This window comes from Malus domestica, chromosome 07 (assembly GCF_042453785.1).
Source record: "Malus domestica chromosome 07, GDT2T_hap1".
Lineage (NCBI taxonomy): Eukaryota > Viridiplantae > Streptophyta > Magnoliopsida > Rosales > Rosaceae > Malus > Malus domestica.
This window is the reverse complement of record NC_091667.1, coordinates 5,954,853-5,982,727: the sequence shown is the minus strand read 5'-3', so window position 1 is coordinate 5,982,727 and position 27,875 is coordinate 5,954,853. Positions and strand designations below refer to the sequence as shown.

At 37.0% G+C, this 27,875-nt stretch overlaps 2 protein-coding genes and 1 pseudogene across 6 annotated transcripts; all 3 read left to right on the top strand.

Moving 5' to 3' along the window:
• The first annotated feature begins 315 nt into the window (after positions 1-315).
• LOC103438795 (uncharacterized) lies at positions 316-26,286 on the top strand. 3 transcript variants are annotated; one of them, XM_070824538.1, is made up of 5 exons: positions 316-619; positions 24,672-24,963; positions 25,068-25,279; positions 25,378-25,651; positions 25,746-26,286. In XM_070824538.1, the coding sequence occupies exons 2-5, from the start codon at positions 24,703-24,705 to the stop codon at positions 26,037-26,039; spliced, it is 1,041 nt and encodes a 346-aa protein (XP_070680639.1). In that variant the 5' UTR covers positions 316-619; positions 24,672-24,702; the 3' UTR covers positions 26,040-26,286. The 3 variants fall into 3 exon arrangements, with proteins under 3 accessions (XP_070680639.1, XP_070680638.1, XP_008375569.3); XM_070824537.1 differs by lacking the exon at positions 316-619 and adding an exon at positions 18,932-19,039; XM_008377347.3 differs by lacking the exon at positions 316-619 and adding an exon at positions 23,865-24,236.
• Positions 1,051-7,587, top strand: LOC103438832 (uncharacterized; annotated as a pseudogene).
• On the top strand, positions 16,003-23,145 carry LOC139197336 (uncharacterized). 3 transcript variants are annotated; one of them, XM_070824540.1, is made up of 4 exons: positions 16,003-16,135; positions 22,209-22,504; positions 22,591-22,701; positions 22,862-23,145. In XM_070824540.1, the coding sequence occupies exons 2-4, from the start codon at positions 22,244-22,246 to the stop codon at positions 23,021-23,023; spliced, it is 534 nt and encodes a 177-aa protein (XP_070680641.1). In that variant the 5' UTR covers positions 16,003-16,135; positions 22,209-22,243; the 3' UTR covers positions 23,024-23,145. The 3 variants fall into 3 exon arrangements, with proteins under 3 accessions (XP_070680641.1, XP_070680642.1, XP_070680640.1); XM_070824541.1 differs by lacking the exon at positions 16,003-16,135 and adding an exon at positions 18,969-19,070; XM_070824539.1 differs by lacking the exon at positions 16,003-16,135 and adding an exon at positions 21,808-21,935.
• Positions 26,287-27,875: the final 1,589 nt, after the last annotated feature.

Sequence of the window (27,875 nt, the reverse complement as noted above, 5' to 3'; positions counted from 1 at the left end):
AACGTTATGACTGCCCACCTTCCTATAAATACTGCATCAACACCATTTTCTGGTAAGCTTTTGCTACGCACTTAAGCTCTAAAAACTCACTATTTCCATATTAGGCTTCAGAGATATATTGGCTAAACCTCCACCTCGTGGGCGCGTGTGTGGCTTTGACCTTGATCAAATTCGTTAAGACTGAAGACAGCTTTTTGCTACAACAATATTATTTTTAAATTTGACTCATTAAAATAAAATTTTAGTTGTTTTTACAACATGTTTAGAGATGCTGTAATGGCATTGCATACCACATTTGTGATGGGTCTGATGACTGATGACTCAGTGGATGGATTTTTCTATGTAGCTGGTTGTGTTAGGTGGAACGCGATACCAAACACCACAACGAATTAAAAATGTCTAACAAATTTATATCCCTTCTGACTTCTCATCATTGTGATGGATGAATTTTCTTCATTACTTCTCTATCTTCTTCGTTTGTCAATACGAAAACAAGCAGCCCACCGACACCGGCAGCTTCAGCACCACACAAAAGCTAAAAGCAGCTGCTCACTCAGCCCGTTTCTGCCATTTTCTTCTGCATAAACATATAATTATCACAGAGGGAGGAGCGTTGGTGGTAAGTTTTTACCAAAAAAGCACATTAGGAAGTACGATTTTTTATGTGCATATGATCTCTTTTCTTGTGGTTTCGGTTAAACAAAGGAGTGCATCTTTTTATTTCCAACTTATTTATGGATTGTATTCGCTATAGAAACAACTAGTATAACCATGTTGGTTAGAACACCGCGTTCTCTTAAATATTAGAATCCGTCTCTTGAATTAGAGTATCGTTTTCGATAAATGTAAAGTGTGTTTGTATTTGTATTGTTTATAGTTTATACCTTTTTTCCTGGTGTTTGTTTGATTTAGATGTCCTGTTTATATTGGAGCTCATAAAAAATTGAGTGATCCAATTTAATTGAGGGAAATATACCAAAATTAAAACTTATTATATAATGTCCACAAGTGTGATGTTATTTTTGTATTTGCTTCTTTACTGCAGTTGAGCAAAGTTTCATTCTTCATTCTCAAAGATGTTTAAGAGGATCACATTCATCTTGTTGGTTGGATTGCTGGTGTGGGCGTATCAGCCGCCCGAACACCTCCGAACATCTGTGGTTCGCCTGGCGGTCCACCCGTCACATCGCCTAGAATAAGGCTAAGGGATGGAAGATTTTTGGCCTACAAGGAACATGGTGTTCCAAAACAAGTGGCCAAGTATAACATTATCTTTGTTCATCCCTTCGGTAGTTCCCGACATGATCCAGTCATTGCAACATCTGTCTCTCCGGTACTACCTTGATTGGTTCTCTGTCATTCTTCAGTTCAACTCTATATTGGTTGATTTCGTGGCGGATGTTTTTTGTTTGTTTTCTCAGGAAGTTATTGAAGATTTAGGTGTGTACATTGTGTCTTTCGACAGACCAGGGTACGGTGAAAGTGATCCAGATCCTAAGCGAACAGCGAAGAGATTGGCGTTAGATATAGAGGAGCTTGGTGATCAGCTGGAACTCGGATCCAAATTTTATGTAATTGGATACTCAATGGGAGGACAGGCCATTTGGAAGTGTCTCCAGTACATCCCTCATAGGTAAGACTTCACAACAAGCCTCCTTCGGTACCAGATGATGCATCGTTCGGTACTGAAATTTTTCCCTAAAGTTTGATATGTTTGGGATAAAAGAATTGTGCTCGTTGATCTGAGCGTATTCCATTTGATGTTGTTTTATAGTGATTACAAGAAGTATTTGGATGAAGAAAAAACTCTTCAAACCAAGGAGAAGTATTTGGATGAAGAACAAACTCTTCAAACCAAATTTACAGATAATACAAATGATAAATAACCTATTTAAATTCAAAATACTTTCAACAGATAAGGCTTATCTCAGCCTTCCTTTTGACTAATCGGATTACGATCTTCAATAAGTGTTGTGGCGGGAACCTTTGAATTCGGACTTGGTTTATCACACCCCCGCAAGCTGAGTGGTCGCCGGCGAACGGGAAGCTTGGATAAAAGATAGTTGAAACGATAAGTAGACAGGCCTTTAGTCAAAAAATCAGCAACCTGATCTTGAGTAGCGACATAGCCCACCTGAAGTTCACCACGAGTAACCTTCTCACGAATATAATGATAGTCAACTTCCACATGACGGGTCCGTGCATGAAAAACAGGGTTAGAGGCAAGGGAGATTGCAGAAATATTATCACACCACACCTTTGGAGGAGACAAATGAAGATGCAGGTCTTTAAAGAGTTGACGAAACCATGAAATAGTAGTTGCAGTTATGGCAAGTTGTCTGTATTCTGATTCTGTGCTAGATCAAGACACTCCTTTTTGTTTCTTAGAACTCCAGGACACAAGGTTTGGACCAAGAAATATACAAGACCCGCCAGTGGATTTGCGATCATCGGGGTCTCCTGCATAATCAAAGTCGGCAAAGGCAGTGAGGGTGAGAGGTCCAGGTTTGTACACAAGTCCATGATCGGGAGTGGACTTCAAATAGCGAAGGATGCGTTTAACAGCAATCCAGTGTGTGGTGGTTGGTTGATGCATGAACTGGCAAACCTAGTTGACAGAGAAGGCAATATCAGGGCAGGTGAAAGTAAGATATTGGAGCGCACCTACCACACTCCTGAACTCGGTGATGTCTTGTAAGGGTTCGCCATCATATAAGCTGAGGCGTTTGCCACTGACTGCAGGAGTGGAGACCGGTTTACAGTCCACCATGTTTGTACGTTGAAGCAAATCAGAAATATATTTAGATTGTGAGAGATGAAGGCCATGACTGGAGCGATGAATCTCCATACCCAAAAAATAAGTGAGAGGACCAAGATCTTTCATTGAAAAAACCGAGCCCATGTCCTTGATCAAAGAGTTGATACACTGAATGTTGTTGCCTGTGATAAGTATGTCATCGACATAGATTAATAAGTAAATACGAATTAAACCATGATAATACACAAAAAGAGATGAGTCTGCTTGGGAGGCCACAAAACCAAGGTGTTCCAGATGATTAGAAAAACATTGGAACCATGCCCTAGGGGCCTGTTTAAGTCCATACAACGATCTGCGCAATTTACAGACATGTGTGGGATATTGAGGATCAACAAAACTCGTGGGTTGTTTCATGTAAACTTCATCAGATATGGAACCATGTAAAAACGCATTCTGAACATCCAGTTGGCGGATAGGCCATGAAAAATGAACAGCCATAGCAATAATAAGACGAATGGTTGAGTGGGTCACCACTGGACTAAAAGTTTCACCATAATCAAGACCTGGTTGTTGATGAAAACCATTGGCCACAAGGTGAGCCTTAAACCTGTCAATAGACCCATCAGACTTGCGTTTAATACGAAAGATCCATTTATTGGGTAGTACATTCATGGTAGGAGTATAGGGTACCAAAGACCATGTGCCCGCACGTTGTAGGGCATTGAATTCATCAGCCATAGCTATCCTCCATTCCTGAAATTTATTAGCTTGACTGTAGCATGTAGGTTCTGACATAGCAGTGATGGTGGAAGTATGGGCATACTTAGGGTTAGGTTTAGAAATGCCATCTTTTGCACGTGTAACTATAGGATGGATAGTGGGGGTGCTAGAGCTGATGGGGTTGTCGAAAGTGACGTTAAAGGTAATTGATTGTTTACTGGAGGTGTGGAAATGGGGGGGGGATAGTAGGGTAGGGTGGGAGGAGGGTAAAGGTGAGTGGATGGGAGAGGAAATAGGAGTCAAAGGGTGTGTGATAGAGACGGGTGAGGGAAGGTGAGTTTCTGAAAGAGTGTTGGAATAGGTAATGGAAGTAGGGGATAAAGTAGGATTAGGTGGCGAATTTGGGGGGGATGGAAAGGTGAGTTCAGGGGTCCCAAGAGTAATGGGACGTTATCATGCAGAGAGGATGGTACGGGAGTAACACTGAGATTTGCATGAAATGGAAAACAATTTTCATCAAAAAGAACATGTTTAGACATGAAGACACGACCTGTGCATGGGTCAAGGCACCTATACCCTAATTGATTTTGAGAATAACCTAAGAAAACACATTTTTTAGAACGAAAATGCAATTTTGTTGACATGTATGGACGTAGGTATGGAAAACAAGCACACCCAAAAACCTTAAAAAAATCATAGGATGGTTCTCGGTGAAATAATTTTGTGTATGGAGACGTTAAATTCAAAACTTTAGTTGGCAGGCGATTTATTAAAAAATTAGCAGTATGTAGAGCTTCAGCCCAATAGGTTTGTGGCATGGACGCATGAGCAAGAAGAGTGAGACCAGTTTCAACCAAATGACGATGTTTACATTCTGCCATACCGTTTTGTTCAGGATGGTGAGGGCATGTATATTGATGATGAATGCCAAGTTTTTCTAAATAAGATTTAAAATTGTTGTTAATATATTCTCCTCCACCATCCGTTTGAAAAGTTTGGACTTTTCGTTGAAATTTATTCTCCATTTCAGTTTGAAATTTAATGAATGTGGAGAACACATCAGATTTTAGTTTTAAAGGATATAGCCATGTATATTGCGAAAAATCATCAATGAAAATCACATAATATCGAAAACCAGAAATTGACAAAGTAGGGGACGTCCACACATCAGAATGAATAAGTTGTAAAGGAAAATGGGAAATAGAATTTGATGGTAAAAATGGCAATTTCTTGCTTTTGCCCAAAGGGCATGAATGACAGACAGAATTAAAATGGTGCCTAGTAAGAGGCACTTTGCTAGTAGAAACTAAATGTTTTAAAATAAATGACGATGGATGACCGAGTCTGGAGTGCCAAATACGATCATCAACCTTGACTCCCATGCACGAAAATAGTCCATGTCTTTTATTGAAATTAAAACTGGCATATGGATAAACACCAGTGTTACTCCGGCCTGATAAAAGGATCCTCCCCGAGCGGATATCCTGAACACGGAAGAAATTAGGATGAAGGACAAAGAAACAGCCATTGTCAGAAGAGAATTGATTGATAGATAATATATTTTGAGAGGCATCAGGACAATATAAAGTATTAGAAAAAGGATAGGAGCTAGTGGGAGAGTGAATAAAAGATGTGCCTATTTGGGAAATGTGCAAACCTTAACCACCATGAACACCACCAACTTGATCTGTGCCTGTGTACTTCTGTGCATTTGTAAGTTGACCAGGATCATTGGTGATATGGGTGTTGGCTCCAGAGTCCAGAAGCCACGTTGTGGGAGCAGTAGAAACAGACTGGGGTACACGGGTAGACTGTGCAGCAAGGGCTGTGAGACGAGCACTTGGAACACGACCTTCATAAGACGTATTCATACGGTTGTAACAGTCAATGGCAGAGTGACCATTACGACGACAAATCTGGCAGCGAAGGGGTGGGCGATCAGACGGTGAGGGTCCCGCACCAAGAATACCGTCATGGGGACGTCCTGGATTAGGAGCAGCAACGCATTTGGCCGAGTCTGATTTCCACCACGATGAGGGATAGCGCCACGGCCTCCGCCACGCGTAAAACCTGCAGGAGCAGGGTTCCGACTGCCACAAGTAGCAGCCATAGCAATCAAAGTAGGAGCAGAAGTGTCGCAAGACAAATTGAAGGTAAGATGACGAGTTTCAGCACTGAGAAGCAGTGCTTCCAAAGCAGCATACGAGATAGGAGTTTCTCGGGCTTGCATTGAGGCAACTGTGTTCTCATACAGCGGGCCGACATTATTCATGATCGTGGCAATTAAGTCCGCGTCAGCAATGGGAGAACCAGATAAGGCCAACTGATCAGCCAAGGTGTTGAGTTTATCCAAATAATCTGCAATACTGAGATCACCACGGCGGAGATTGAGAAGTTCCCCGTGAAGTTGAATAACACGATTGTGTGAGGAAGGTGCATATCGGTCCTGTAACGCCTTCCAGGCCTCGGCAGCACTAATGCATTTGACGACAACATGCATAACAAGAGGAGAGAGGGAACTAGTGAGCCACGAGAGAACCATCTGGTCAGTCTGGATCCAAGGTTCAAAGAGAGGATTGATGGTGTCAGTATGTTGACCGTCATCATCCAGGAGAAAAGCGGGAGGGCACTGAGAAGTGCCATCAACATAAGGCATCAAACTGCGACTCCGAATGAGTGGAACAAACTGGGCACGCCACAAGGGATAGTTATGGCGATCAAGTTTTAGAGGAAGAAAAGCAGAAACATTGGTGAGGGCAGCGGAAGAAGACATTGTATTGGGAAGGGAATATGTCGTAAAACTTGGAAAGGGATGATACCATAAAAGAATTGTGCTCGTTGATCTGAGCGTATTCCATTTGATGTTGTTTTATAGTGATTACAAGAAGTATTTGGATGAAGAACAAACTCTTCAAACCAAGGAGAAGTATTTGGATGAAGAACAAACTCTTCAAACCAAATTTATAGATAATACAAATGATAAATAACCTATTTAAATTCAAAATACTTTCAACAGATAAGGCTTATCTCAGCCTTCCTTTTGACTAATCGGATTACGATCTTCAGTAAGTATTGTGGCGGGAACCTTTGAATTCGGACTTGGTTTATCATGGGATGCTTATTACAACAGGCTAGCAGGAGCAGCGCTAATCGCTCCCATGATCAATTACTGGTGGCCAGGACTTCCTGCAAACTTGTCATCCTATGCCTATAAGAAGCAACTTCCACAAGATCAATGGGTGGTTCGAGTTGCTCACTATATACCTTGGTTAACCTACTGGTGGAACACTCAGAAATTCTTTCCTTCATCCAGCGTTGTATCCGGTAAACCAGAGAATGTGTTTTCCCGCCAAGATTGGGAAATCATTAGGAATGCAAAGGTTTCTGGAAGATAAAAGCACAAGGTACTTTCCTTATTCGATCGCTAATTGTTTAGGATTTTAAAGAAACTCGGCAGCATTGATGATTTTTGTTTTGTTTTGTTTTGTTTTGTTATTTGTTTGGGCAGGCATATGTCACGCAGCAAGGAGAAGCTGAGTCCATCTTACGCGACATGGTAGTTGGATTTGGGAGCTGGGAATTTGATCCTATGGATCTGCATAACCCTTTTGCCAGCAACCAAGGCTCAGTCCATCTGTGGCAGGGTGATGAAGATAAGCTTGTCCAAGTTGAGCTGCAACGTTATATTGCCGAAACGCTTCCATGGATTCACTACCATGAGTTACCAGGTGGTGGACATTTGTTGCCAGCTGCAGATGGAATGAGTGAAGTCATCATAAAGGCACTTCTAATTAAAGAGTAGACCATTGACATCGTTGATACAGGGCAGCTCTCTCGGGGCCAGCCCTGAGAATTTGGGGATCCTAGCCTGGCAAACGGGTCGTGTCAGTCGTGTTCGTGTCGTTTTCGTGTAACATCTGTTATCTTAACGGGTCGTGTCGTGTCACACCTGTTATCTTAACGAGTCCTTAACAGGTTGGGTCACTTTACCCAACGGGTAAAGTGACCCGACCCGTTATAACCCGTTAGGATCCCTTAAGAAAAAAAAAATTCTTAAATTTGCACATACCACACATTGTCACATAAATATTACTTCAAAACATTAAAACACATTTGTTGTTTAAGTACTACATCTACACTCGAAAATAAGAGCCTCATAAAAAATACATCCATACACTACTAATCTATTACAAATATTCAATGTGCAAGGATATTAAAAATGAAAGCGTTTTTGTTTTCAAGGTTGTGAAGCCTTTCTCAAAAGTTTAAACCTTGTCAATGGAACTCAAAGCTTAATGAAAGTGATCCACTAGTGTGTTTATTCGTACTTTCATTAAGTATAACATAAGATTTTGTGGTATCTACTAGTGTAAATATTTTAAATTGAAGATCGAATTCATTCATTGTATTCATATAGGGTCAAGGAGTTTAGTTGTAAAAAATCATCAAAATCGGAGTTAAAAAAACCGTTAAATTGTGATTTTCAGTTTATAACCGTCGAAAAGTTTTGTCCTGTTACTTAATCTTTAAATGTTTGTTTTTTGCAATTTTTGGAGTATTCAATCTCGAAGCATATAAAAAAAAGTTTGACGGTTAGATCGTTGAAACTAGTTTCATAGAATGCGTATCCCATCAAAAATATAGATTCACTAACACTTAAGAGTTTATTCTTAATTTCATTAAGTATAACATAAGATTTTGTGGTATCCACTAGTGTAAATATTTTAAATTGAAGATCAAATTCATTCATTGTATTCATATAGGGTCAACGAGTGTAGCTGTAACAAATCATCAAAATTGGAGTTAAAATAACCGTTAAATCGTGATTTTTCGTTTATAACCGTCGAAAAGTTTTGTCTCGTTACTTGATCTCTGAATGTTTGTTTTTTGCACTTTTTGGCGTATGCGATCACGAAGTATATACAAACATGTTTGACAGTTGGATCGTTGAAACTAGTTTCGTAGAATGCGTATCTCATCAAAACAATAGATTCACTAACATTTAACAGTTTATTCATACTTTCATCAAGTATAACATAAGATTTTGCGGTCTCCACTAATGTAAATATTTTAAATTGAAGATCGAATTCATTCATTGTATTCATATAGGGTCAAGGAGTGTAGCTATAAAAAATCATCAAAATTGGAATTAAAATAACCGTTAAATCGTGATTTTTCGTTTATAACCGTCGAAAAGTTTTGTCTCGTTACTTGATCTCTAAATGTTAGTTTTTTGCAATTTTTGGTGTATGCGATCTTGAAGTATATATAAATATGTTTGATGGTTGGATCGTTGAAACTAGTTTCGTAGAATGCGTATCCCATCAAAACAATAGATTCACTAACACTTAAGAGTTTATTCATACTTTCATCAAGTATAATATAAGATTTTGTGGTATCCACTAGTGTAAATATTTTAAATTGAAGATCGAATTCATTCATTGTATTCATATAGGGTCAAGGAGTGTAGCTGTAAAAAATCATCAAAATCAGAGTTAAAATAACCGTTAAATCGTGATTTTTCGTTTATAATCGTCGAGAAGTTTTGTCTCGTTACTTGATCTCTGAATGTTTGTTTTTTGCAATTTTTGGCGTACGCGATCTCAAAGTATATAGAAACATGTTTGACGGTTGGATCGTTGAAACTAGTTTCGTAGAATGCGTATCCCATCAAAACAATAGATTCACTAACACTTAAGAGTTTCTTCATATTTTCATCAAGTATAACATAAGATTATGTGGTATCCACTAGTGTAAATATTTTAAATTGAAGATCGAATTCATTTATTGTATGCATATAGGGTCAAGGAGTGTAGCTGTAAAAAATCATCAAAATCGGAGTTAAAATAACCGTTAAATCATGATTTTTCGTTTATAACCGTCGAAAAGTTTTGTCCCGTTACTTGATCTTTGAATGTTTGTTTTTTGCAATTTTTGGTGTCTGTGATCTCGAAGCATATACAAACAAGTTTGACGGTTAGATCGTTGAAACTAGTTTCGCAAAATGCGTATCTCATCAAAACAATAGATTCACTAACACTTAAGAGTTTGTTCATATGTTCATTAAGTATAACATAAGATTTTGTGGAATCCACTAGTGTAAATATTTTAAATTAAAGATCGAATTTATTCATTGTATTCATATAGGGTCAAGGAGTGTAGCTGTAAAAAATCATCAAAATCGGAGTTAAAATAACCGTTAAATCGTGATTTTTCGTTTATAACCGTCGAAAAGTTTTGTCTCTTTACTTGATCTCTGAATGTTTGTTTTTTGCAAATTTTGGCGTATGCGATCTCGAAGTATATACAAACATGTTTGACGGTTGGATCGTTGAAACTAGTTTCGTAGAATGCGTATCTCATCAAAACAATAGATTCACTAACATTTATGAGTTTATTCATACTTTCATCAAGTATAACCACTGTTCTAAAAATCCCAGCCTAGGCGCTAGGCCCTAGCCTAGACCACCTAGGCACCCGCCTAGCCCGCCTAGGCACCTGCCTAGCCCGCCTAGGCATCTGCCTAGACCCGCCTAGGTTGCAACTCACTTAGACAGAAAATACATAACTTTCATTTTGCATTTTGTTTTTTTCCAATAAATTGTAAGAGACTTGTTGCATACTTGAAAGAACAAACATTATATCTTTATTTCACATGTTTTCATTATGTTCCAATACTTCATGTTATATATGCATTCTATTTTGTAGTTTATGATAAAATTATATATATTTCAAGTAGAAGCAGACACTTATTTGCCTGAAATATGATAGATTTACTTAAATCCGCCTAGTCCGCCTAGGCCCTAAGACCCAGCCCGCCGCCTGACTAGCACCTAGCGACTTTTAGAACCTTCAGTATAACATAAGATTTTGTGGTCTCCACTAATGTAAATATTTTAAATTGAAGATCGAATTCATTCATTGTATTCATATAGGGTCAAGGAGTATAGTTGTAAAAAATCATCAAAATCGGAGTTAAAATAACCTTTAAATCGTGATTTTTCGTTTATAACCATCGAAAAGTTTTGTCTCGTTACTTGATCTCTAAATGTTTGTTTTTTGCAATTTTTGGTGTATGCGATCTTGAAGTATATATAAACATGTTTGATGGTTGCATCGTTGAAACTAGTTTTGTAGAATGCGTATCCCATCAAAACAATAGATTCACTAACACATAAGAGTTTATTCATACTTTCATCAAGTATAACATAAGATTTTGTGGTATCCACTAGTGTAAATATTTTAAATTGAAGATCGAATTCATTCATTGTATTCATATAGGGTCAAGGAGTGTAGCTATAAAAAAGTATCAAAATCAGAGTTAAAATAACCGTTATATCGTGATTTTTTGTTTATCACTGTCGAAAAGTTTTTTCCTATTACTTTATCTTTAAATGTTTGTTTTTTGTAATTTTTGGAGTATGCGATCTCGAAGCACATACAAACAAGTTTGACGGTCGGATCGTTGAAACTAGTTTCGTAGAATGTGTATCCCATCAAAACAATAGATTCAGTAACACTTAAGAGTTTATTCATACTTTCATCAAGTATAACATAAGATTAGTGTAAATATTTTAAATTGAAGATTCAATTCATTCATTGTATGCATATAGGGTCAAGGAGTGTAGCTGTAAAAAATCATCAAAATCGGAGTTAAAATAACCGTTAAATCGTGATTTTTCGTTTATAACCGTCGAAAAGTTTTGTCACGTTACTTGATCTTTGAATGTTTGTTTTTTGCAATTTTTGGTGTCTGCGATCTCGAAGCATATACAAACAAGTTTGACGGTTAGATCATTGAAACTAGTTTCGCAAAATGCGTATCTCATCAAAACAATAGATTCACTAACACTTAAGAGTTTATTCATATGTTCATTAAGTATTACATAAGATTTTGTGGTATCCACTAGTGTAAATATTTTAAATTGAAGATCGAATTCATTCATTATATTCATATAGGGTCAAAGAGTGTAGCTGTAAAAAATCATCAAAATCAAAGTTAAAATAACCGTTAAATTGTGATTTTTCGTTTATAACCGTCGAGAAGTTTTGTCTCGTTACTTGATTGCTGAATGTTTGTTTTTTGCAATTTTTGGCGTACGCGATCTCAAACTATATACAAACATGTTTGACGGTTGGATCGTTGAAACTAGTTTCGTAGAATGCGTATCCCATCAAAACAATAGATTCACTAGCACTTAAGAGTTTATTCATATTTTCATCAAGTATAACATAAGATTTTGTGGTATCCACTAGTGTAAATATTTTAAATTGAAGATCGAATTTATTCATTGTATTCATATAGGGTCAAGGAGTGTAGCTGTAAAAAATCATCAAAATCGGAGTTAAAATAACTGTTAAATCGTGATTTTTTGTTTATAACCGTCGAAAAGTTTTGTCCCGTTATTTGATCTCTGAATGTTTATTTTTTGCAATTTTTGACGTATGCGATCTTGAAGCATATTCAAACAAGTTTGACGGTTGGATCATTGAAACTAGTTTTGTAGAATGCGTATCTCATCAAAACAATAGATTCACTAACACTTAAGAGTTTATTCATATTTTCATTAAGTATAACATAAGATTTTGTGGTATCCACTAATGTAAATATTTTAAATTGAATATCGAATTCATTCATTGTATTCATATAGGGTCAAGGAGTGTAGCTATAAAAAAGTATCAAAATCAGAGTTAAAATAATCGTTAAATCGTGATTTTTCGTTTATAACCGTCGAAAAGTTTTGTCTCGTTACTTAATCTTTAAATGTTTATTTTTTGCAAGTTTTGGAGTATGCGATCTCGAAGCATATACAAACAAGTTTGACGGTTAGATCGTTTAAACTAGTTTCGTAGAATGCGTATCCCATCAAAACAATAGATTCACTAACACTTAAGAATTTATTCATATTTTCATTAAGTATAACATAAGATTTTGTGGTATCCACTAGAGTAAATATTTTAAATTGAAGATCGAATTCATTCATTGTATTCATATAGGGTCAAGGAGTGTAGCTATAAAAAAATATCAAAATCAGAGTTAAAATAACCGTTATATCGTGATTTTTCGTTTATAACCGTCGAAAAGTTTTATCTCGTACTTGATTTCTGAATGTTTGTTTTTTGCAATTTTTGGCGTATGCGATCTCGAAGTATATACAAGCATGTTTGACGGTTGGATCATTGAAACTAGTTTCGTAGAATGTGTATCCCATCAAAACAATAGATTCACTAACATTTAAGAGTTTATTCATGCTTTCATCAAGTATAACATAAGATTTTGTGGTATCCACTAGTGTAAATATTTTAAATTGAAGATCGAATTCATTCATTGTATTCATATAGGGTTAAGGAGTGTAGCTGTAAAAAGTCATCAAAATCGGAGTTAAAATAACCGTTAAATCGTGATTTTTCGTTTATAACCGTCGAAAAGTTTTGTCCCGTTACTTGATCTGTAAATGTTTATTTTTTGTAATTTTTTGCTGATGCGATCTCGAAGCATATACAAACAAGTTTGGTGGTTGAATCGTTGAAATTAGTTTCGTATAATTTGTATCCCATGAAGTTCAATGGTGTATGTGTGTGTGCATATATATTTATTTATTTATGAAGTAGATTTAAATCTTTTTATTTTGTATGTATAATTATTATAGTTTTTAGGGGTATAAACTTTAATTTAAAATTTAATATATATATATTTATAAATATAATTATTATAGTTAATATTTTGGGGGTATAATTATTATAGTATATATAATTATTAGAATTATTATAGTTAATTTAATATATATATATATAATTATTATAGTTTTTAGGGGTATAAAATTGTTAAATTAATATATATAATTATTATAGTATTTTTTTAGGGTTATAAAATTATTAAATTAATATTCTGCTTATCGTGTATCGTGTTACCCACGTGTATACCCGAACCAACCCGTTATCTTAACAGGTGCTTATCAGGTTACCCGATAACGACCAGTTTCGTTATCGTGTTGACCCGAACACCTGTTAATTTCGTGTCGTGTCGTGTCGGGTTATTGGGTCGTGTCAGGAATTGCCAGGCCTAGTCCTAAGCGAGCTTTCGAAGTGGGGCCCTAAAATTCTCTGATTTCCAGTTTTTTGTATATTGATTTGTATAAAAAAGAATTCACTAAATACATAAAAAGTTGTATTTTCACATCAAATATCATTAAAAATTAATAACAAAAGAAGATAAATATACAAACATTATTTAAACATTACACTATTCAAGTTTTTATACACAAATGTACTAAATGTTTGCAGTCAAGAGTTTAAGATTGAGAGTGAAGAACAATAAACCTTGATGATCAAGAGAGTAAATAACAATAAAACTTGATTGACGAGTATAATAAATTTAACACCAATTGTTTCTCTTGTATTTTTTTTCTTCTAAAATCAACATCACACTAACGAATTGAATATTAAAATAATCCATTGAATAAAAAGTTATTGAAAAGAAAAATATAAAATTCAAAGTTTTGATTACCTTAAAGTACAATCTTTAAGACCATATGATAGTTAGTTTAAACACTCAATAGAAATGGAGAGAATGAGAAGTTAGTTTAAACATTCGATAGAAATAGAGAGAATGAGAAGTTGAAAGAAAAAATATTGCAAAGAGACCTTGAGTTTTATAATTTTATATGCATTTGGATAGATGGATTGAGAGTTGGACAGGTAGATTGGCAGTAAATTTGAAAAACAAGAAAAATTAAGAAAATTCTAGTGACTGAAAGGCAGCTTCGTGTTTCGAACTCAACATCCCAAAGAAAAATGAAGCCAATATTTACACTGCACTAACAAATGAATTATGATATTTCTTACTTTTTTTTATATTTATATGTTAATTACAGGATATAAAATTTTTTTGGAGGCCCTTCCGAAGTGGGGGTCATAGGCGGGCGCCTACTTGGGCTACCCTCAGGCCAGCCCTGAGCTCTCTCAGAGATGCTACATTATAGATATGATACATTATCTTTTTTTTTAGATGCTCTAATGGTATGGTTGTAACCAAAATTTTATAGAAATGATAAAGGGACTCTCTCAAGAATAAGACTTTCAATGGGCTCTCTATACTTCATGTTTTTTACACAATATTTTATAACGTTCGCATAACAATTGATGTTAAACTGTAAAATGTTAGAGAGTCGATAAAAAATTCCACTTTGAAGAGAATTCCAATAGCATTTGTCTACTCTTATTAGGACAACTAACAACCCCCGCATGTATACTTGTCTATTATGTCGTCTATTATGTCGTGTTGTTGAGCAGCCTCCAACTTTTGGATTGGACTAACCAACAACCACCCCTATCTGCCTGTTCAGTGCTGATTCATAAAAATCCCAACCTAATAGAGAAAAAGAATAAAAGCGAAGAGGAAGGCTGCCAACTTATAATATGCCATTAATTAAAATTGACCTATTTCTTGATTTGCCTCAGAACTTTTATGCAACTGTTAATTTTTTTTTTTGAAATTTAATTTTAGCTGATTATTATTTTAAACTGTTATAAATAGCCAATTTTTTCCTCTATTTTGGTCACGCAAACAACACATGACAATTGTATAAAGGCAAAAAGGTAATTTTATTTAGGTAAATTGGATGCAAAGCTAATACTTTGCAGCTACTAATTCGAATAGGGAGTGAACAGCGTCGAGGAAGTTGAGAAGGAAAAAACAAAAAGCAATTTGATTGAACGGCGTCGAGGAGGTGGAGAAGGAAAAAACAAAAAGCAATTTGATGTATACATTAGGAATAAAATTACTTTATTGCCTTCAAACATTTGTTGTGACCAAAATAGAAGAAAAAATCCAAAATCTAACATTAAGGGAAAATTTGGCTAATTATAACAATTCATGTGAAATCCCGTTCCCGGATTTCACTGTTAGAATCTACGTATTTGTACTATTGAGATTTTGTGTTATTCCTCGAGAATTTATTTTAAATTGTTTGAATTTAGATTTTAATTAAAGGTCACAAGTAACGTTTTCGAATAGATATCGAGATCACGAATGCATAGGCGAAAACCATTTGCGAGTCTGGATTATAACGATATAGTTACGAACATTTGAAGTTGTGAACTATAGATTGTGGGAATCATAGATTAAAGGTTAAGTTAAGTTAGTAGAAAAATAAATAAATAAATAAAAAAGGGGGGAACCTGTCAGATTTTTAAAGGGTATGAAAGGACCCATTTGGAGAAAAGGAAGGGCCACTTTTCTCCCCCCCCCCCCCTTTATTTCGTGAAACCGTGAGCTCCACCAACCAATTTCAAACCGGCCAATTTCAAGCCAATTGCTCCTTTTCTCATATGATTTTTCCAATCTCCTTCACCTGCAACTTGCTCAACTACCTTCCTCATTTCCTCTTTACCAAAAATCAAGGGTTTTTAAGGTCTAATTCGGGTCGAACTCCATAGGAGAACCCAGGGGGTTCTCGACAACGAATTGTCGTTCTGGAGAGTATAACCACTTACCACCACCCTTAATCAACTTCCCTTGGACCCAGGAACAAGACCCAACTGGTGGTTGAAGCGTTGGAACACCAAGGAAGCCGAATTGAAGAACACCCACCTTAGGGTTTCAACGGGTGCGAGCCAATTTGAGGGCCTTCCTGGCCAAATTGGATTTAGCCACAGGTATAAAGTTTACTCTACTTGTTGAAACCTTCATTCTTGTAAAATTTGAGAATTTTTGGAAAAAGTCGAATTTTCCGATGTGTGACATTAGATTTATGAAATACTTCTTTCGTTACCAAGCATCTAGACCTAGAAGGGAATTATAGTTGAAATGACATCCTTGTTAATCTTGTGCTTATTTGCGTGTGTTTGGTTGGGGTTTAAGAGTTTAGATTGTTTACTAGTAGTTATATTCAAGTTATTAGTAAACGATCCAGTTTCTCTTAATATATATATATATATATATATTGCCGCATATACATGTCAAAAGGGGTAGTGGCATGAGTGAAGAGGTGGTGTTTTAAGTTGAAAAACCATTAATTTTGGGTTGGTTTATTAAAGGATGGAGAATGAAGGTTACAAGCATAGGAATAGAACATTAAAATGTTGATTTCATGGATGAGAAATAATATGTATGGTTACTAGTATAAAAAGGGTGAGTGACTTTAATATATGTGATATAGGTGATTACTCTATTTTCATAATTATTATCCTAAGAGGGTATGAGGTGGTTTTATGATTATGTTTCCTATAAAGTGCCATTGTTATAGTTTTATGATGTGGGATTTGACGTGCATATTAGAAACATGGTTTGCTTTGTATGGTTGGCTTGATGTGATGAAATGTGAGGACTAGTGGTGGACTGTGAACCCATTGTGATTGGGGATTTGTTGCTTAGATATTGTTTCTTTTCCCGCTTCGTTGATTCATTCTAAATTTAGCATATGTGCCTTATTTCCCTTGGTTAAGCTTTTGTAAATTTAGTAGCTTGTGCTTGTCTCGTTTCTTTGAGCCGTTGTACATTATGGTTGTTGGCCTTCCGCGATTCCGTTGAGTGATGTTCCGGAATCGTATCCACTTGGATTCCATTGAGAGAAGGTCCGGAATCCCTTATACTCCGCGATTCCGTTTAGTGAAGTTCCGGAATCGTATCTAACTTGGGTTTCATTTAATGGTGGTTATGCATTGTATTCTGCGATTCCGTTGAGTGATGTTCCGGAATCATAACCACTTGGATTCCGTGAGAGATGGTTCAGAATCCCTTCTACTCCGCGATTCCGTTGAGTGAAGTTCCAGAATCGTATCTAACTTGGGTTTCATTTAATGGTGGTTATGCATTGTATTCTGCGATTTCGTTGAGTGATGTTCTGGAATCGTAACCACTTGGATTCCGTGAGAGATGGTTCGGAATCCCTTCTACTCCGCGATTCCGTTGAGTGAAGTTCCGGAATAATATTCACCTTGGGTTTCATTGAGTTTGGATTGAGATAGATTCAAAGGTATAGGCTTCAGCCGAACTATGTCGCTCTAACCCTACTTTTCCTGGTGTTATATGAGAATATGGTTGTGAGATGTTGTGATTGTTTCAAACGAACCGTTGGATGTCTGAGTGACTCCTTCGGAGTTTGCGAAGGTTTGGTATTAATTTCTTACGAATGATTCATATTCAAAGTTTATAAACTGTGATTGATGGTTGGTTTTTATCACTATTATCACACTTTGTATTATTGTTGCTCACTTGAGCTTCACAACTTATCCAAGTTCTGAATTGCCCAGTGCACCATTTCCATGATGTAGACACTGATTTTGCATATGACAGGTCTAAGTAGATTATAAGAAACCGCTTGATATTTTGGTTTCGTTGAGTGGTCCGGAATCCTTACTCTTGCACATTCCAAAAGGTTAGTCTAGAACCCTAGATTCGAGCGAATGAGAATTATCCATAGACCTTGTGAATATAAATTAGAATTACCATGTTATTACTCATAACCCAAGTAGGGAATTATATAGAGTTCTCTAATTGAATTGGTGAAATCGTATGTTATCTCATTGATTGATTAACGTAGTTAAATGCTAAGATCATGCATCCTTGATTCATGAAGGGATTAATTGACGGGAATTATGGAATGACATTGGATATGATTGCTATTATTATGATTATTTAGTGATCAATGTGGCTTAAGAATAATATTGTGCTTCGTTGGTTATTGGATAAGTTACATGATGTGGATGGAGATATCACGTTGAAAACATAGTGATTTATATGATGGATGGAATGAAAACCTTGAATGTCATGTGGATTTGTTATGTAACCATGAATCTAGTAATTCATGCTTGTTAAGTTCTAATAATTGATTGAGGAATGCTATGCTTTTTGATTTGAACGTATTGTGATAAACGTCGAGGTGTAATGAATGGCGAACTACGAATGGCTTGATCCCTAATGAGGGTACGTAGGCAGTCTAACGAGGAGGTTAGATGCAACCATAAAGCATACGAAAAATTGTATGTAATTCGAGGCATGGCATGTGCTAGATACATATCCCAGGGGACGGGTATGTTAGATATGTGGTTATTTGATGACGTCACGTGTCGATCCCGGACATATGTCGGGATCGGGGCGTGACAATTCAGGCGAGTAATTGACTAAAATTAAAGTTTATATAAAAATTTAGCAATTTTTTACTAGTTCAAAAGGAAGGAGATCGACAAATATCTCATTAAAATTACCAACAAAACTTATTCCTCCTAAGCTTTACAAAAAGTTTAGAGATTAAGATCGACAATTTTTCTTCGCGTCTCCATCTACGTTCGTCACTTTGACAAAATATGCAATCTGACCTTCATATTTCTATTTTTTTTCCTTTAAAATCCAGCAGATTGTCTAAGTTAAGCTAGTTCTAGACAAGAAACGAGCCCTGAAATAGGTGAAGGTGGGTTCCTTCACGTAATTTAACAACCACAGAAAAGCTAAAAGCAGCTTTAGCACCACACAAAAGCTAAAAGCAGCTGCTCACTCAGCCTGGTTTCTGCCATTTTCTTCTGCATAAACTTATTATTATCACAGAGTGAGGAGCGTTGGTGGTAAGTTTTTACCAAAAAACCACATTAGCAAGTATGATTTTTTATGATTTCTTTTCTTGTGGTTTTGGTTAAACGGTTAAACAATGGAGTGCATCTTTTAATTTGCAACTTATTTATTGATTGTGTGCGTTTACAGTAAAAATTAGTATAATCAAATTAGCTAGAACACTGTGTCTCTTGTTTGGGTTATAATTTCAACCTTGGGCTCAGAAGGAAGTTGGCCCAACTAAGAGGAGGAAAGCCCGAAGTCCAGCCCAAGTCCCGAAGGCAGAAGAGGCTTTACTGACTAGGTGCAGGTCATTTGCACCATTTGCTCACCTACCCAAGGGCCAAGTGGTATAGACTGACCAGCTATACAGCCCATAAAGTACTTTACAGTGACAATACAAGTAAAAAGATGATGAGTCACTACCCTTCAAACTGCAGTCGGGCAAGATTGCTGCTACAAGAAGACAAGCCGAGTTGTCTATAAAAGAAAGAAGAAAAGTCAGGAATGAGGACACTCAAACAAACAAATACAAGCACAAACTCTGCTCAAAAGCCAGATTTGCCTTCAAACAAAGCTGTAGTCAGCAAGCCTTCATCCCTTTCGGGATAAACCCTTTGTAATAGCTCTGCTACCCTGTTCAACTCTTGTTGTAGTATCGATCTCTTTCTGTAAACTCATCTCCCAACCCTGTTTCTAAGCTTTCAAACCCCTTGAAACCACAAAGATAGGAAGTTGCAAGACGATCAGCCTTGTCCGACCCCTTTGTTTTTGTCTTTTCATTCACTAACCTAGCAATATGTTGTATACTACAAGTTGTATTCAAGTTATTTGTAGTAATATGGCTATTAAAAGATCCTTTCAGCGCTTGAATCCGATTTGAATATGTTTTCATAGTTCAAGCCAGATCTAAGTTCTAAGCCCTCGGGCATGTAAGATTTGATCATCTAAAAGTCCTTGGCCTCAATGCATAAAAAAGAACCTTATGTGGACTTAACCCATCCACGACAAGCTTTGATAAATAAGAAGTCTGAAGTTACTTGGGGAGCAAGTAATCGATCTATCACCTAGTTTTATTTCTATTATATTATGATTACTATAGAACGTTGAGTATAGAATGAATTCTGATGGGAAGCCTCAAGGCCTATTCAAGGCCCTACAAAGGCACCTATTTGGATTCATTCTGCTCCTCGGGCTAGAACGTTGAGTATAGAATGAATTCTGATGGGAAGCCTCAAGGCTCTGATGGGAAGCCTCAAGGCCTATTCAAGGCCCTACAAAGGCACCTATTTGGATTCATTCTGCTCCTCGGGCTAGAACGTTGAGTATAGAAAGAGTTCTGATGGGAAGCCTCAAGGCCTATTCAAGGTCCTACAAAGGCACCTATTTGGATTCATTCTGCTCCTCGGGCTAGAATGTTGAGTATAGAATGAGTTCTGATGGGAAGCCTCAAGGCCTATTCAAGGCCCTACAAAGGCACCTATTTGGATTCATTCTACTCCTCGGGCTCAAGTAATCAGGAAGTATAATGGGTATAAGACTCATATAAACCAAGGAAACGAACCATATGTATATATTCAAATACTAAGTTAGTTATGAACGGGAAGCCTCAAGGCCAAGGCCCCACAAAGGCACCCATCATGACTAAAATAGTCTCTTGGGTATATATACAATTGAAATTCAACATTCGTTCTACATCTGCCATGCTGAAGATGGCAGTGGCACGCCTGGGCACTGAAAGGTTAATCTTGATTGTGAGCCTCAAGGCCTATACCTAAGGCCCCGCAAAGGCACCCTTTCAAAGTTAACTCTGTCCTTCTCTTTTAGCCTTGCCCGAAGAGCTTTGCCCGACAAGCTTTGCCCGACAAACCTTGCCCAACTAAGCTTTGCCCGACAAACCCGCCAGTAAAGCAGAAGCCCGACAGGAAGCATCAACCGGTGCCGACCTCTCGGGGAGCTGTGTGCTCGTCGGCCAGGGAACATCCCCAATGGAAATTCCTGCCACAAACATCTCTCTTATATATTAAAATCCGCATCTTATAGTTTTGATATTGTAATATCGTTTTCGATATAAAAGTAAAGTGTGTGTGTATTTGTTTTCTTTATACTTGATTGTCCATTTTTCTGGTTGTTGTTTGATTTAAATAACCTTTCATCAATTGAGGGGAAGTAGCAAATTAAAAAACTCGAGAAAACTTGCTATAAGTCTAATTATTCAAACTATTATTAAGAATAGTTTACTTGTGGAAATAAATTCAGTGATTAGGAATTAAATCTCTTCCTGACCTACTTCTCACAGCTCATTTTATCTTTATAATTTCTTTTTGGGTGCATTTTTGCTCATAAATCATCATTATCAAGTGATGATAATACTCACAACTTTATTTACCATCGTTTGATGAATTTAAATTTTGAAGTCTGTATCTATTTACTACACATATTTAAAATTTAAATTAATTTTACGATGATAAATAGAGTAGTGTGAATCACCATTACTTGAGAATAATTTGCTTTTCTTTTTTTCTTTTTTTTCGTTCTTCTTTCTCATTTTTGTATGGCATCTGCTACTGCTTTTTTTTTTTTTTTTTTTTTTTTTGAAACAAGCATCTGCTACTGCTTTGTTCTTAAATGTAGAAATGAAATCCCCTTATCGTTGAATCTCGTTTGGTCAAGTCTGATTAAAGCACTCCAACCAACCCAATAAATATGAGACAGGTGGCACCAAAGCACCATGGAAGCATTCTCCTCTTTTACTTCTTGTTTTCTTTTTAATCAACTCATTTTATTGTAACTTTGTGTTTTTGTTCCTCACGTTTCAAACTTCAAACATCTTCGATCTTTCTTTTCTCTCACATATCATCATCTCCTTTCTCAAAATGTATTATAATGTTTTTATGCCTACGAAAAGAGGTGTATATTTAGTTTCAAATATATGGTCATTTGATTATTTGCCACGTAAATCGATTTTTTATTTTAATATTTAGGAAATGTATTCTCTAATTAAAGAATTTAAATATTTTTATCTAAAAGGGTAAAATTAGTATAAAAACATGTAATTAGATTACTGAACTCACTCACGAAAACCACATATTTTTTGACCTAAATCTAAAAGCACTTTAAAACTTATTATACAATGATGTCCTCTAGTGTAATGTTATTTTTCTATTTGCTTCTTTACTGCAGGTGAGCAAAGTTTCATACTTTCCATCTTCTCAAACATGTTTAAGAGGATCACATTCATCTTGTTGGTTGGATTGCTGGCGTGGGCGTATCAGGCCACCCGACCACCACCTCCGAACATCTGTGGTTCGCCTGGCGGTCCACCCGTCACAGCGTCTAGAATAAGGCTAAGGGATGGAAGATTTTTGGCCTACAAGGAACATGGTGTTCCAAAACAAGTGACCAAGTACAAGATTATCTTTGTTCATCCCTTCTTTAGTTCCCGACATGATCCAATCATTGCAACAGCCGTCTCTCCGGTACTGCCTTGCTTGATTCTTTGTCATTTTTCAGTTCAACTCTTTATTGGTTGATTTCGTGGTGGGTGTTTTTTTTCTTTCCTCAGGAAGTTATTGAAGATTTAGGTGTGTACATTGTGTCTTTCGACAGACCAGGGCACGGTGAAAGTGATCCGGATCCTAAGCGAACAACGAAAAGCTTGGCGTTAGATATAGAGGTTGTCCTGTTCATGAGCTTACTGAGTTTATTGGCATAGCCAGCATTTAGAATGTGATCTACCATACTATTAAGCATCTATGCATCTGTTTTCCTTAGAGATAACATTTAATTTGCTCAACTTTTGGTCTCCTTACATGGATTTTGAATTTTTCAACCAGGAGGAAGGGGCAGAGGCAGAGGAGGTTACCAAACTGACGCCACAAGGGGGCGTTTTGGTGGCCGGAGTTCAAGCAGAGGTAGTTACGGATGGAGATTACAACAGATTGAGAGGCAATGGTTTTCATCAGCGTGGCAAGGCTACACCACCAGCCGATACTTAGTAGTCTGATGCATGCATCAAGCCTAGAAGACTACTTGTTGTAGTTTTTTCTTTTATGTTTGAACATCTTGTATGTACATTTTCATATATTTTATAATTAAATACTTTTTTTTGGTTTCTTAATTATTGTTTATAATTTAATTACAATATTTATAAAAAATTAAATAAAAAAATATGTTTACCAAAAAAAAAAAAAAAACTTTGCGCGACGAAGAAGCGTCACGCAAAGTAGTTTTGCACGACGTAGGGACCTGCGTCGCGCAAAGACACTTTGCTCGACGCATGTTCCTGCGTCGCGCAAAGTGGCTTTGCGCGACGTAGGTTACTTCTTCGTCGCACAAACCCTTCCGTCACTGCCTTGGCGCGACGGTTGGCGCGCGACGAAGGTTCGTTGCTCTAATGTTTGCGCGACGATTTTTTAACTTTGCTCGACGAAGGACCTGCGTCGCGCAAAGTGTTTTTTGTACTAGTGTAAGGAATTCTCATCACAAGCAATCAAGGATACTTGATAATCCCAAGATATTATCTCATAGTTAATATCTTCGAGATCATTCTTTTCTTATCCATCCTATGGATATCACACCTTGGTCAATGGGAAATCGTCATGTGAAAGGAAAAACCCTAACCTTATGGCTGCCCACCTTCCTATAGATACTCCATCTCTATTTTCTGGTAAGCTTTTGCTACGCATTTAAGCTCTAAAAACTCACTCTTTTTAGATTAGGCATCGGAAATCTATTGGCTAAACCCCCACCTTGTGGGCGTGTGTGTGGCTTTGACCTTTATCAAATTCGTCAAGACTGAAAACAACTTTTAGCTACAACAATATTATTTTTAAATTTGACTCATTAAAATAAAATTTTAGTTGTTTTACAACATGTTTGGAGATGCTGTAATGGCATTGCATTAACCAATACCACATTTGTGATGGATTTTTCTGTGTGGCTGGTAGGTGGAACGCGATAGCAAATACCACAATGAATTAAAAATGTCTAACAAAACTATATGACTTCTCATGTTTCTGACTTCCCATTAATGTGATGGACGAATTTTCTTCATGACTTCTCTATCTTCTTTGTTTGTCAATACGAAAACAAGCAGCCCACCGACACTTCAGCACCACACAAAAGCTAAAAGCAGCTGCTCACTCAGCCTGTTTCTGCCATTTTCTTCTGCATAAACATATAATTATCAGAGAGGGAGGAGCGTTGGTCGTAAGTTTTTACCAAAAAAGCACATTAGGAAGTATGATTTTTTATGTGCATATGATTTCTTTTCTTGTGGTTTCGGTTAAACAAGGGAGTGCATCTTTTTATTTCCAACTTATTTATTGATTGTGTTCGCTATAGAAACAACTAGTATAACCATGTTGGTTCGAAGACAGCGTTCTCTTAAATATTAGAATCCTGTCTCTTGAATTAGATATTAGAGTATCGTTTTCGATAATTGTAATGTGTGTTTGTATTTGTATTGTTTATGGTTTATACCCTTGTTTCCTGGTGTTTGTTTGATTTAGATGTCCTGTTTATGTTGGAGCTCATAAAAAATAGAGTGATCCAATATAAATGAGGGAAATATACCAAAATTAAAACTTATTATATGATGTCCACAAGTGTGATGTTATTTTTGTATTTGCTTCTTTACTGCAGTTGAGCAAAGTTTCATACTTCATTCTCAAAGATGTTTAAGAGGATCGCATTCATCTTGTTGGTTGGATTGCTGGCATGGGCGTATCAGGCCGCCCGACCACCACCTCCGAACATCTGTGGTTCGCCTGGCGGTCCACCTGTCACAGCGCCTAGAATAAGGCTAAGGGATGGAAGATTTTTGGCCTACAAGGAACATGGTGTTCCAAAACAAGTGGCCAAGTATAAGATTATCTTTGTTCATCCCTTCGGTGCTTCCCGACATGATCCAGTCATTGCAACATCTGTCTCTCCGGTACTACCTTGATTGGTTCTCTGTCATTCTTCAGTTCGACTCTATATTAGTTGATTTCGTGGTGGATGTTTTTTTTTTTTTTTTTTTTTTTTTTGTTTTATCAGGAAGTTATTGAAGATTTAGGTGTGTACATTGTGTCTTTCGACAGACCAGGGTACGGTGAAAGTGATCCGGATACTAAGCGAACAGCGAAGAGCTTGGCGTTAGATATAGAGGAGCTTGGTGATCAGCTAGAACTCGGATCCAAATTTTATGTGATTGGATTCTCAATGGGAGGACAAGTCATTTGGAAGTGTCTTCAGTACATCCCTCATAGGTAAGATTTTGCAAGCAGCCTCATTACCTGATGATGCATCATTCGGTACTGAAATTTTTCTCTAAAGTTCGATGTGTTTGGGATGCCTGTTACGACAGGCTAGCTGGAGCAGCACTGATCGCTCCGGTGATCAACTACTGGTGGCCAGGACTTCCTGCCAACCTGTCATCTTATGCCTATAAGAAGCAAGCTCCACATGATCAATGGGCGCTTCGAGCTGCTCACTATATACCTTGGTTAACCTACTGGTGGAACACTCAGAATTTCTTTCCTAAACACAGCGTTGTATCCGGGAAAGCAGAGAATATGTTTTCCCGCCAAGATTGGGAAATCATTAGGAATGCAAATGTTTCTGGAAGAGAAAAGCACAAGGTACTTTCCTTATTCGATCGCTAATTTTTTAGGATTTTATAGAAACTCGGCAGCGTTGATGATTTTTGTTTTGTTTTGTTATTTGTTTGGGCAGGAACATGTCACGCAGCAAGGAGAAGCTGAGTCCATCTTTCGCGACATCATAGTTGGATTTGGGAGCTGGGAATTTGATCCTACGGATCTGAAGAATCCTTTTGTCAACAACGAAGGCTCGGTCCATCTATGGCAGGGTGACGAAGATAAGCTTGTCCCAGTTGAGCTGCAACGCTATATTGCCGAAAAGCTTCCATGGATTCACTACCATGAGTTACCAGGTAGTGGACATTGGTTGCCCGCTGCAGATGGTATGAGTGAAGTCATCTTAAAGGCACTTCTAATTAAAGAGTAGACCATTGACGTCGTCGATACAGGGCAGCTCTCTCAGAGATGCTACATTATATCCAAATTATGTTCCAAGACAAATATTTGTAATGTTACAATTCAAATAGAGGAAATAATGAGATTATTTCCTTTATGCGTGACATGTTTTTGGTTGATTTTTGAACAATTTTCCTTTATGTTTGGATTATTGGTTGGTGTTTGTTTTGGATATTAAGTTTTATCCTTGAATAAATGAAATTATTTTAAATTGATAACTGTTTTTTATAAAAAAATTTGCAAGTGACCGATTCAAATTAATTTTTCATTCTAGGTATAACTAGTGGGAAATTTAGTTGTCTGGCAGATAGTGTAACCACGCACATAGTTTTACGTGAACGCATCTATTTCACTAACTTCATACCTAAGAATGCACCTCTGACAACCCTCTCAGACCCCTTCAACCTGATAGAAGGATACGGTAAGGCACGTATAATGTTATCTAATGGTACAATCTTAACCATTTCTGAGGCACTCTACTCTCCACGTTCCAGAAGAACGTTGTTAAGTTTCAAGGACATTAGAGATAACAATTACCACACTGAAACCCACCTAGAAAACGGAGTTGAATTTCTATGCATAACTTCCTACGAATATGGCCAGAAGCGTATTCTAGAAAAGATGAAGCGCATCCCGAGTGATCTGTATACTACGACCATACGCCACATAGAATGCCACTATGTGGCCGGCCCTACTACTGGGACCGCGCACGAAATTACACTTTGGCATGATCGTTTGGGACATCCTGGACGAATAGTGATGCGCCGTATCCTCAAATCTTCACACGGGAAATATTTTGAGGTAATCCCAAGGTATTATCTCATAGTTAATATCTTCGGGATAATTCTTTCCTTATCCATCCTATGGATATCACACCTTAGCCAATTGGAAACCGTCATGTGCAAGGAAAAATCCTAACCTTATGACTGCTTACCTTCCTATAAATACTGCATCTACACCATTTTCTAGTAAGCTTTTGCTGCGCACTTAAACTCTAATAACTCGCTCTTTTCAGATTAGGCATCAGAGATCTATTGGTTAAACCCCCACCTTGTGGGCGCGTTTGTGGCTTTGACCTTGATCAAATTCGTCAAGACTGAAGATAACTTTATGCTACAACAATATTATTTTTAAATTTGACTCATTAAAATAAATTTTTAGTTGTTTTTACAATATGTTTAGAGATGCTGTAATGGCATTGCATTAATACCACATTTATGATGGGTCTGATGACTGATGACTCATAAAAGTTCCAATACAGAAAAAGATAAAAAGGTGAAAAGGAAAGCTGGGAAGGTATGCCAAAATCATCAGGGGATGGATTTTTCTGTGTGGCTGGTTGTGTAACTTGTGTTAGGTGGAACGCGATACCAAACACCACAACGAATTAAAAATGTCTAACAAAACTATATCCCTTCTCATCTTTCTGATTTCTCAACATTGTCATGGATGAATTTTCTTCATGGCTTCTCTATCTTCTTCGTTTGTCAATACGAAAACAAGCAGTCCACCGACACCGGCAGCTTCAGCACCACACAAAAGCTAAAAGCAGCTGCTCACTCAGCCTGTTTCTGCCATTTTCTTCTGCATAAACATATAATTATCAGAGGGAGGAGCGTTGGTCGTAAGTTTTTACCAAAAAAGCACATTAGGAAGTATGATTTTTTATGTGCATATGATCTCTTTTCTTGTGGTTTCGGTTAAACAAAGGAGTGCATCTTTTTATTTCCAAATTATTTATTGATTGTGTTCGCTATAGAAACAACTAGTATAACCATGTTGGTTAGAACACCGAATTCTAGTGATC

Coding starts and splice junctions, on each gene's coding strand:
- LOC139197336 (XM_070824539.1), top strand. CDS start 21,902: ATGTATTATAATGTTTTTATGCCTACGAAAAGAG. Junction 21,936..22,208: donor TTTTATGCCTACGAAAAGAG/GTGTATATTTAG, acceptor TCTTTACTGCAG/GTGAGCAAAGTTTCATACTT. Junction 22,702..22,861: donor GCTTGGCGTTAGATATAGAG/GTTGTCCTGTTC, acceptor TTTTTCAACCAG/GAGGAAGGGGCAGAGGCAGA.
- LOC103438795 (XM_070824538.1), top strand. CDS start 24,703: ATGTTTAAGAGGATCGCATTCATCTTGTTGGTTGGATTGCTGGCATGG. Junction 24,964..25,067: donor TTGCAACATCTGTCTCTCCG/GTACTACCTTGA, acceptor TTGTTTTATCAG/GAAGTTATTGAAGATTTAGG. Junction 25,280..25,377: donor CTTCAGTACATCCCTCATAG/GTAAGATTTTGC, acceptor CTGTTACGACAG/GCTAGCTGGAGCAGCACTGA.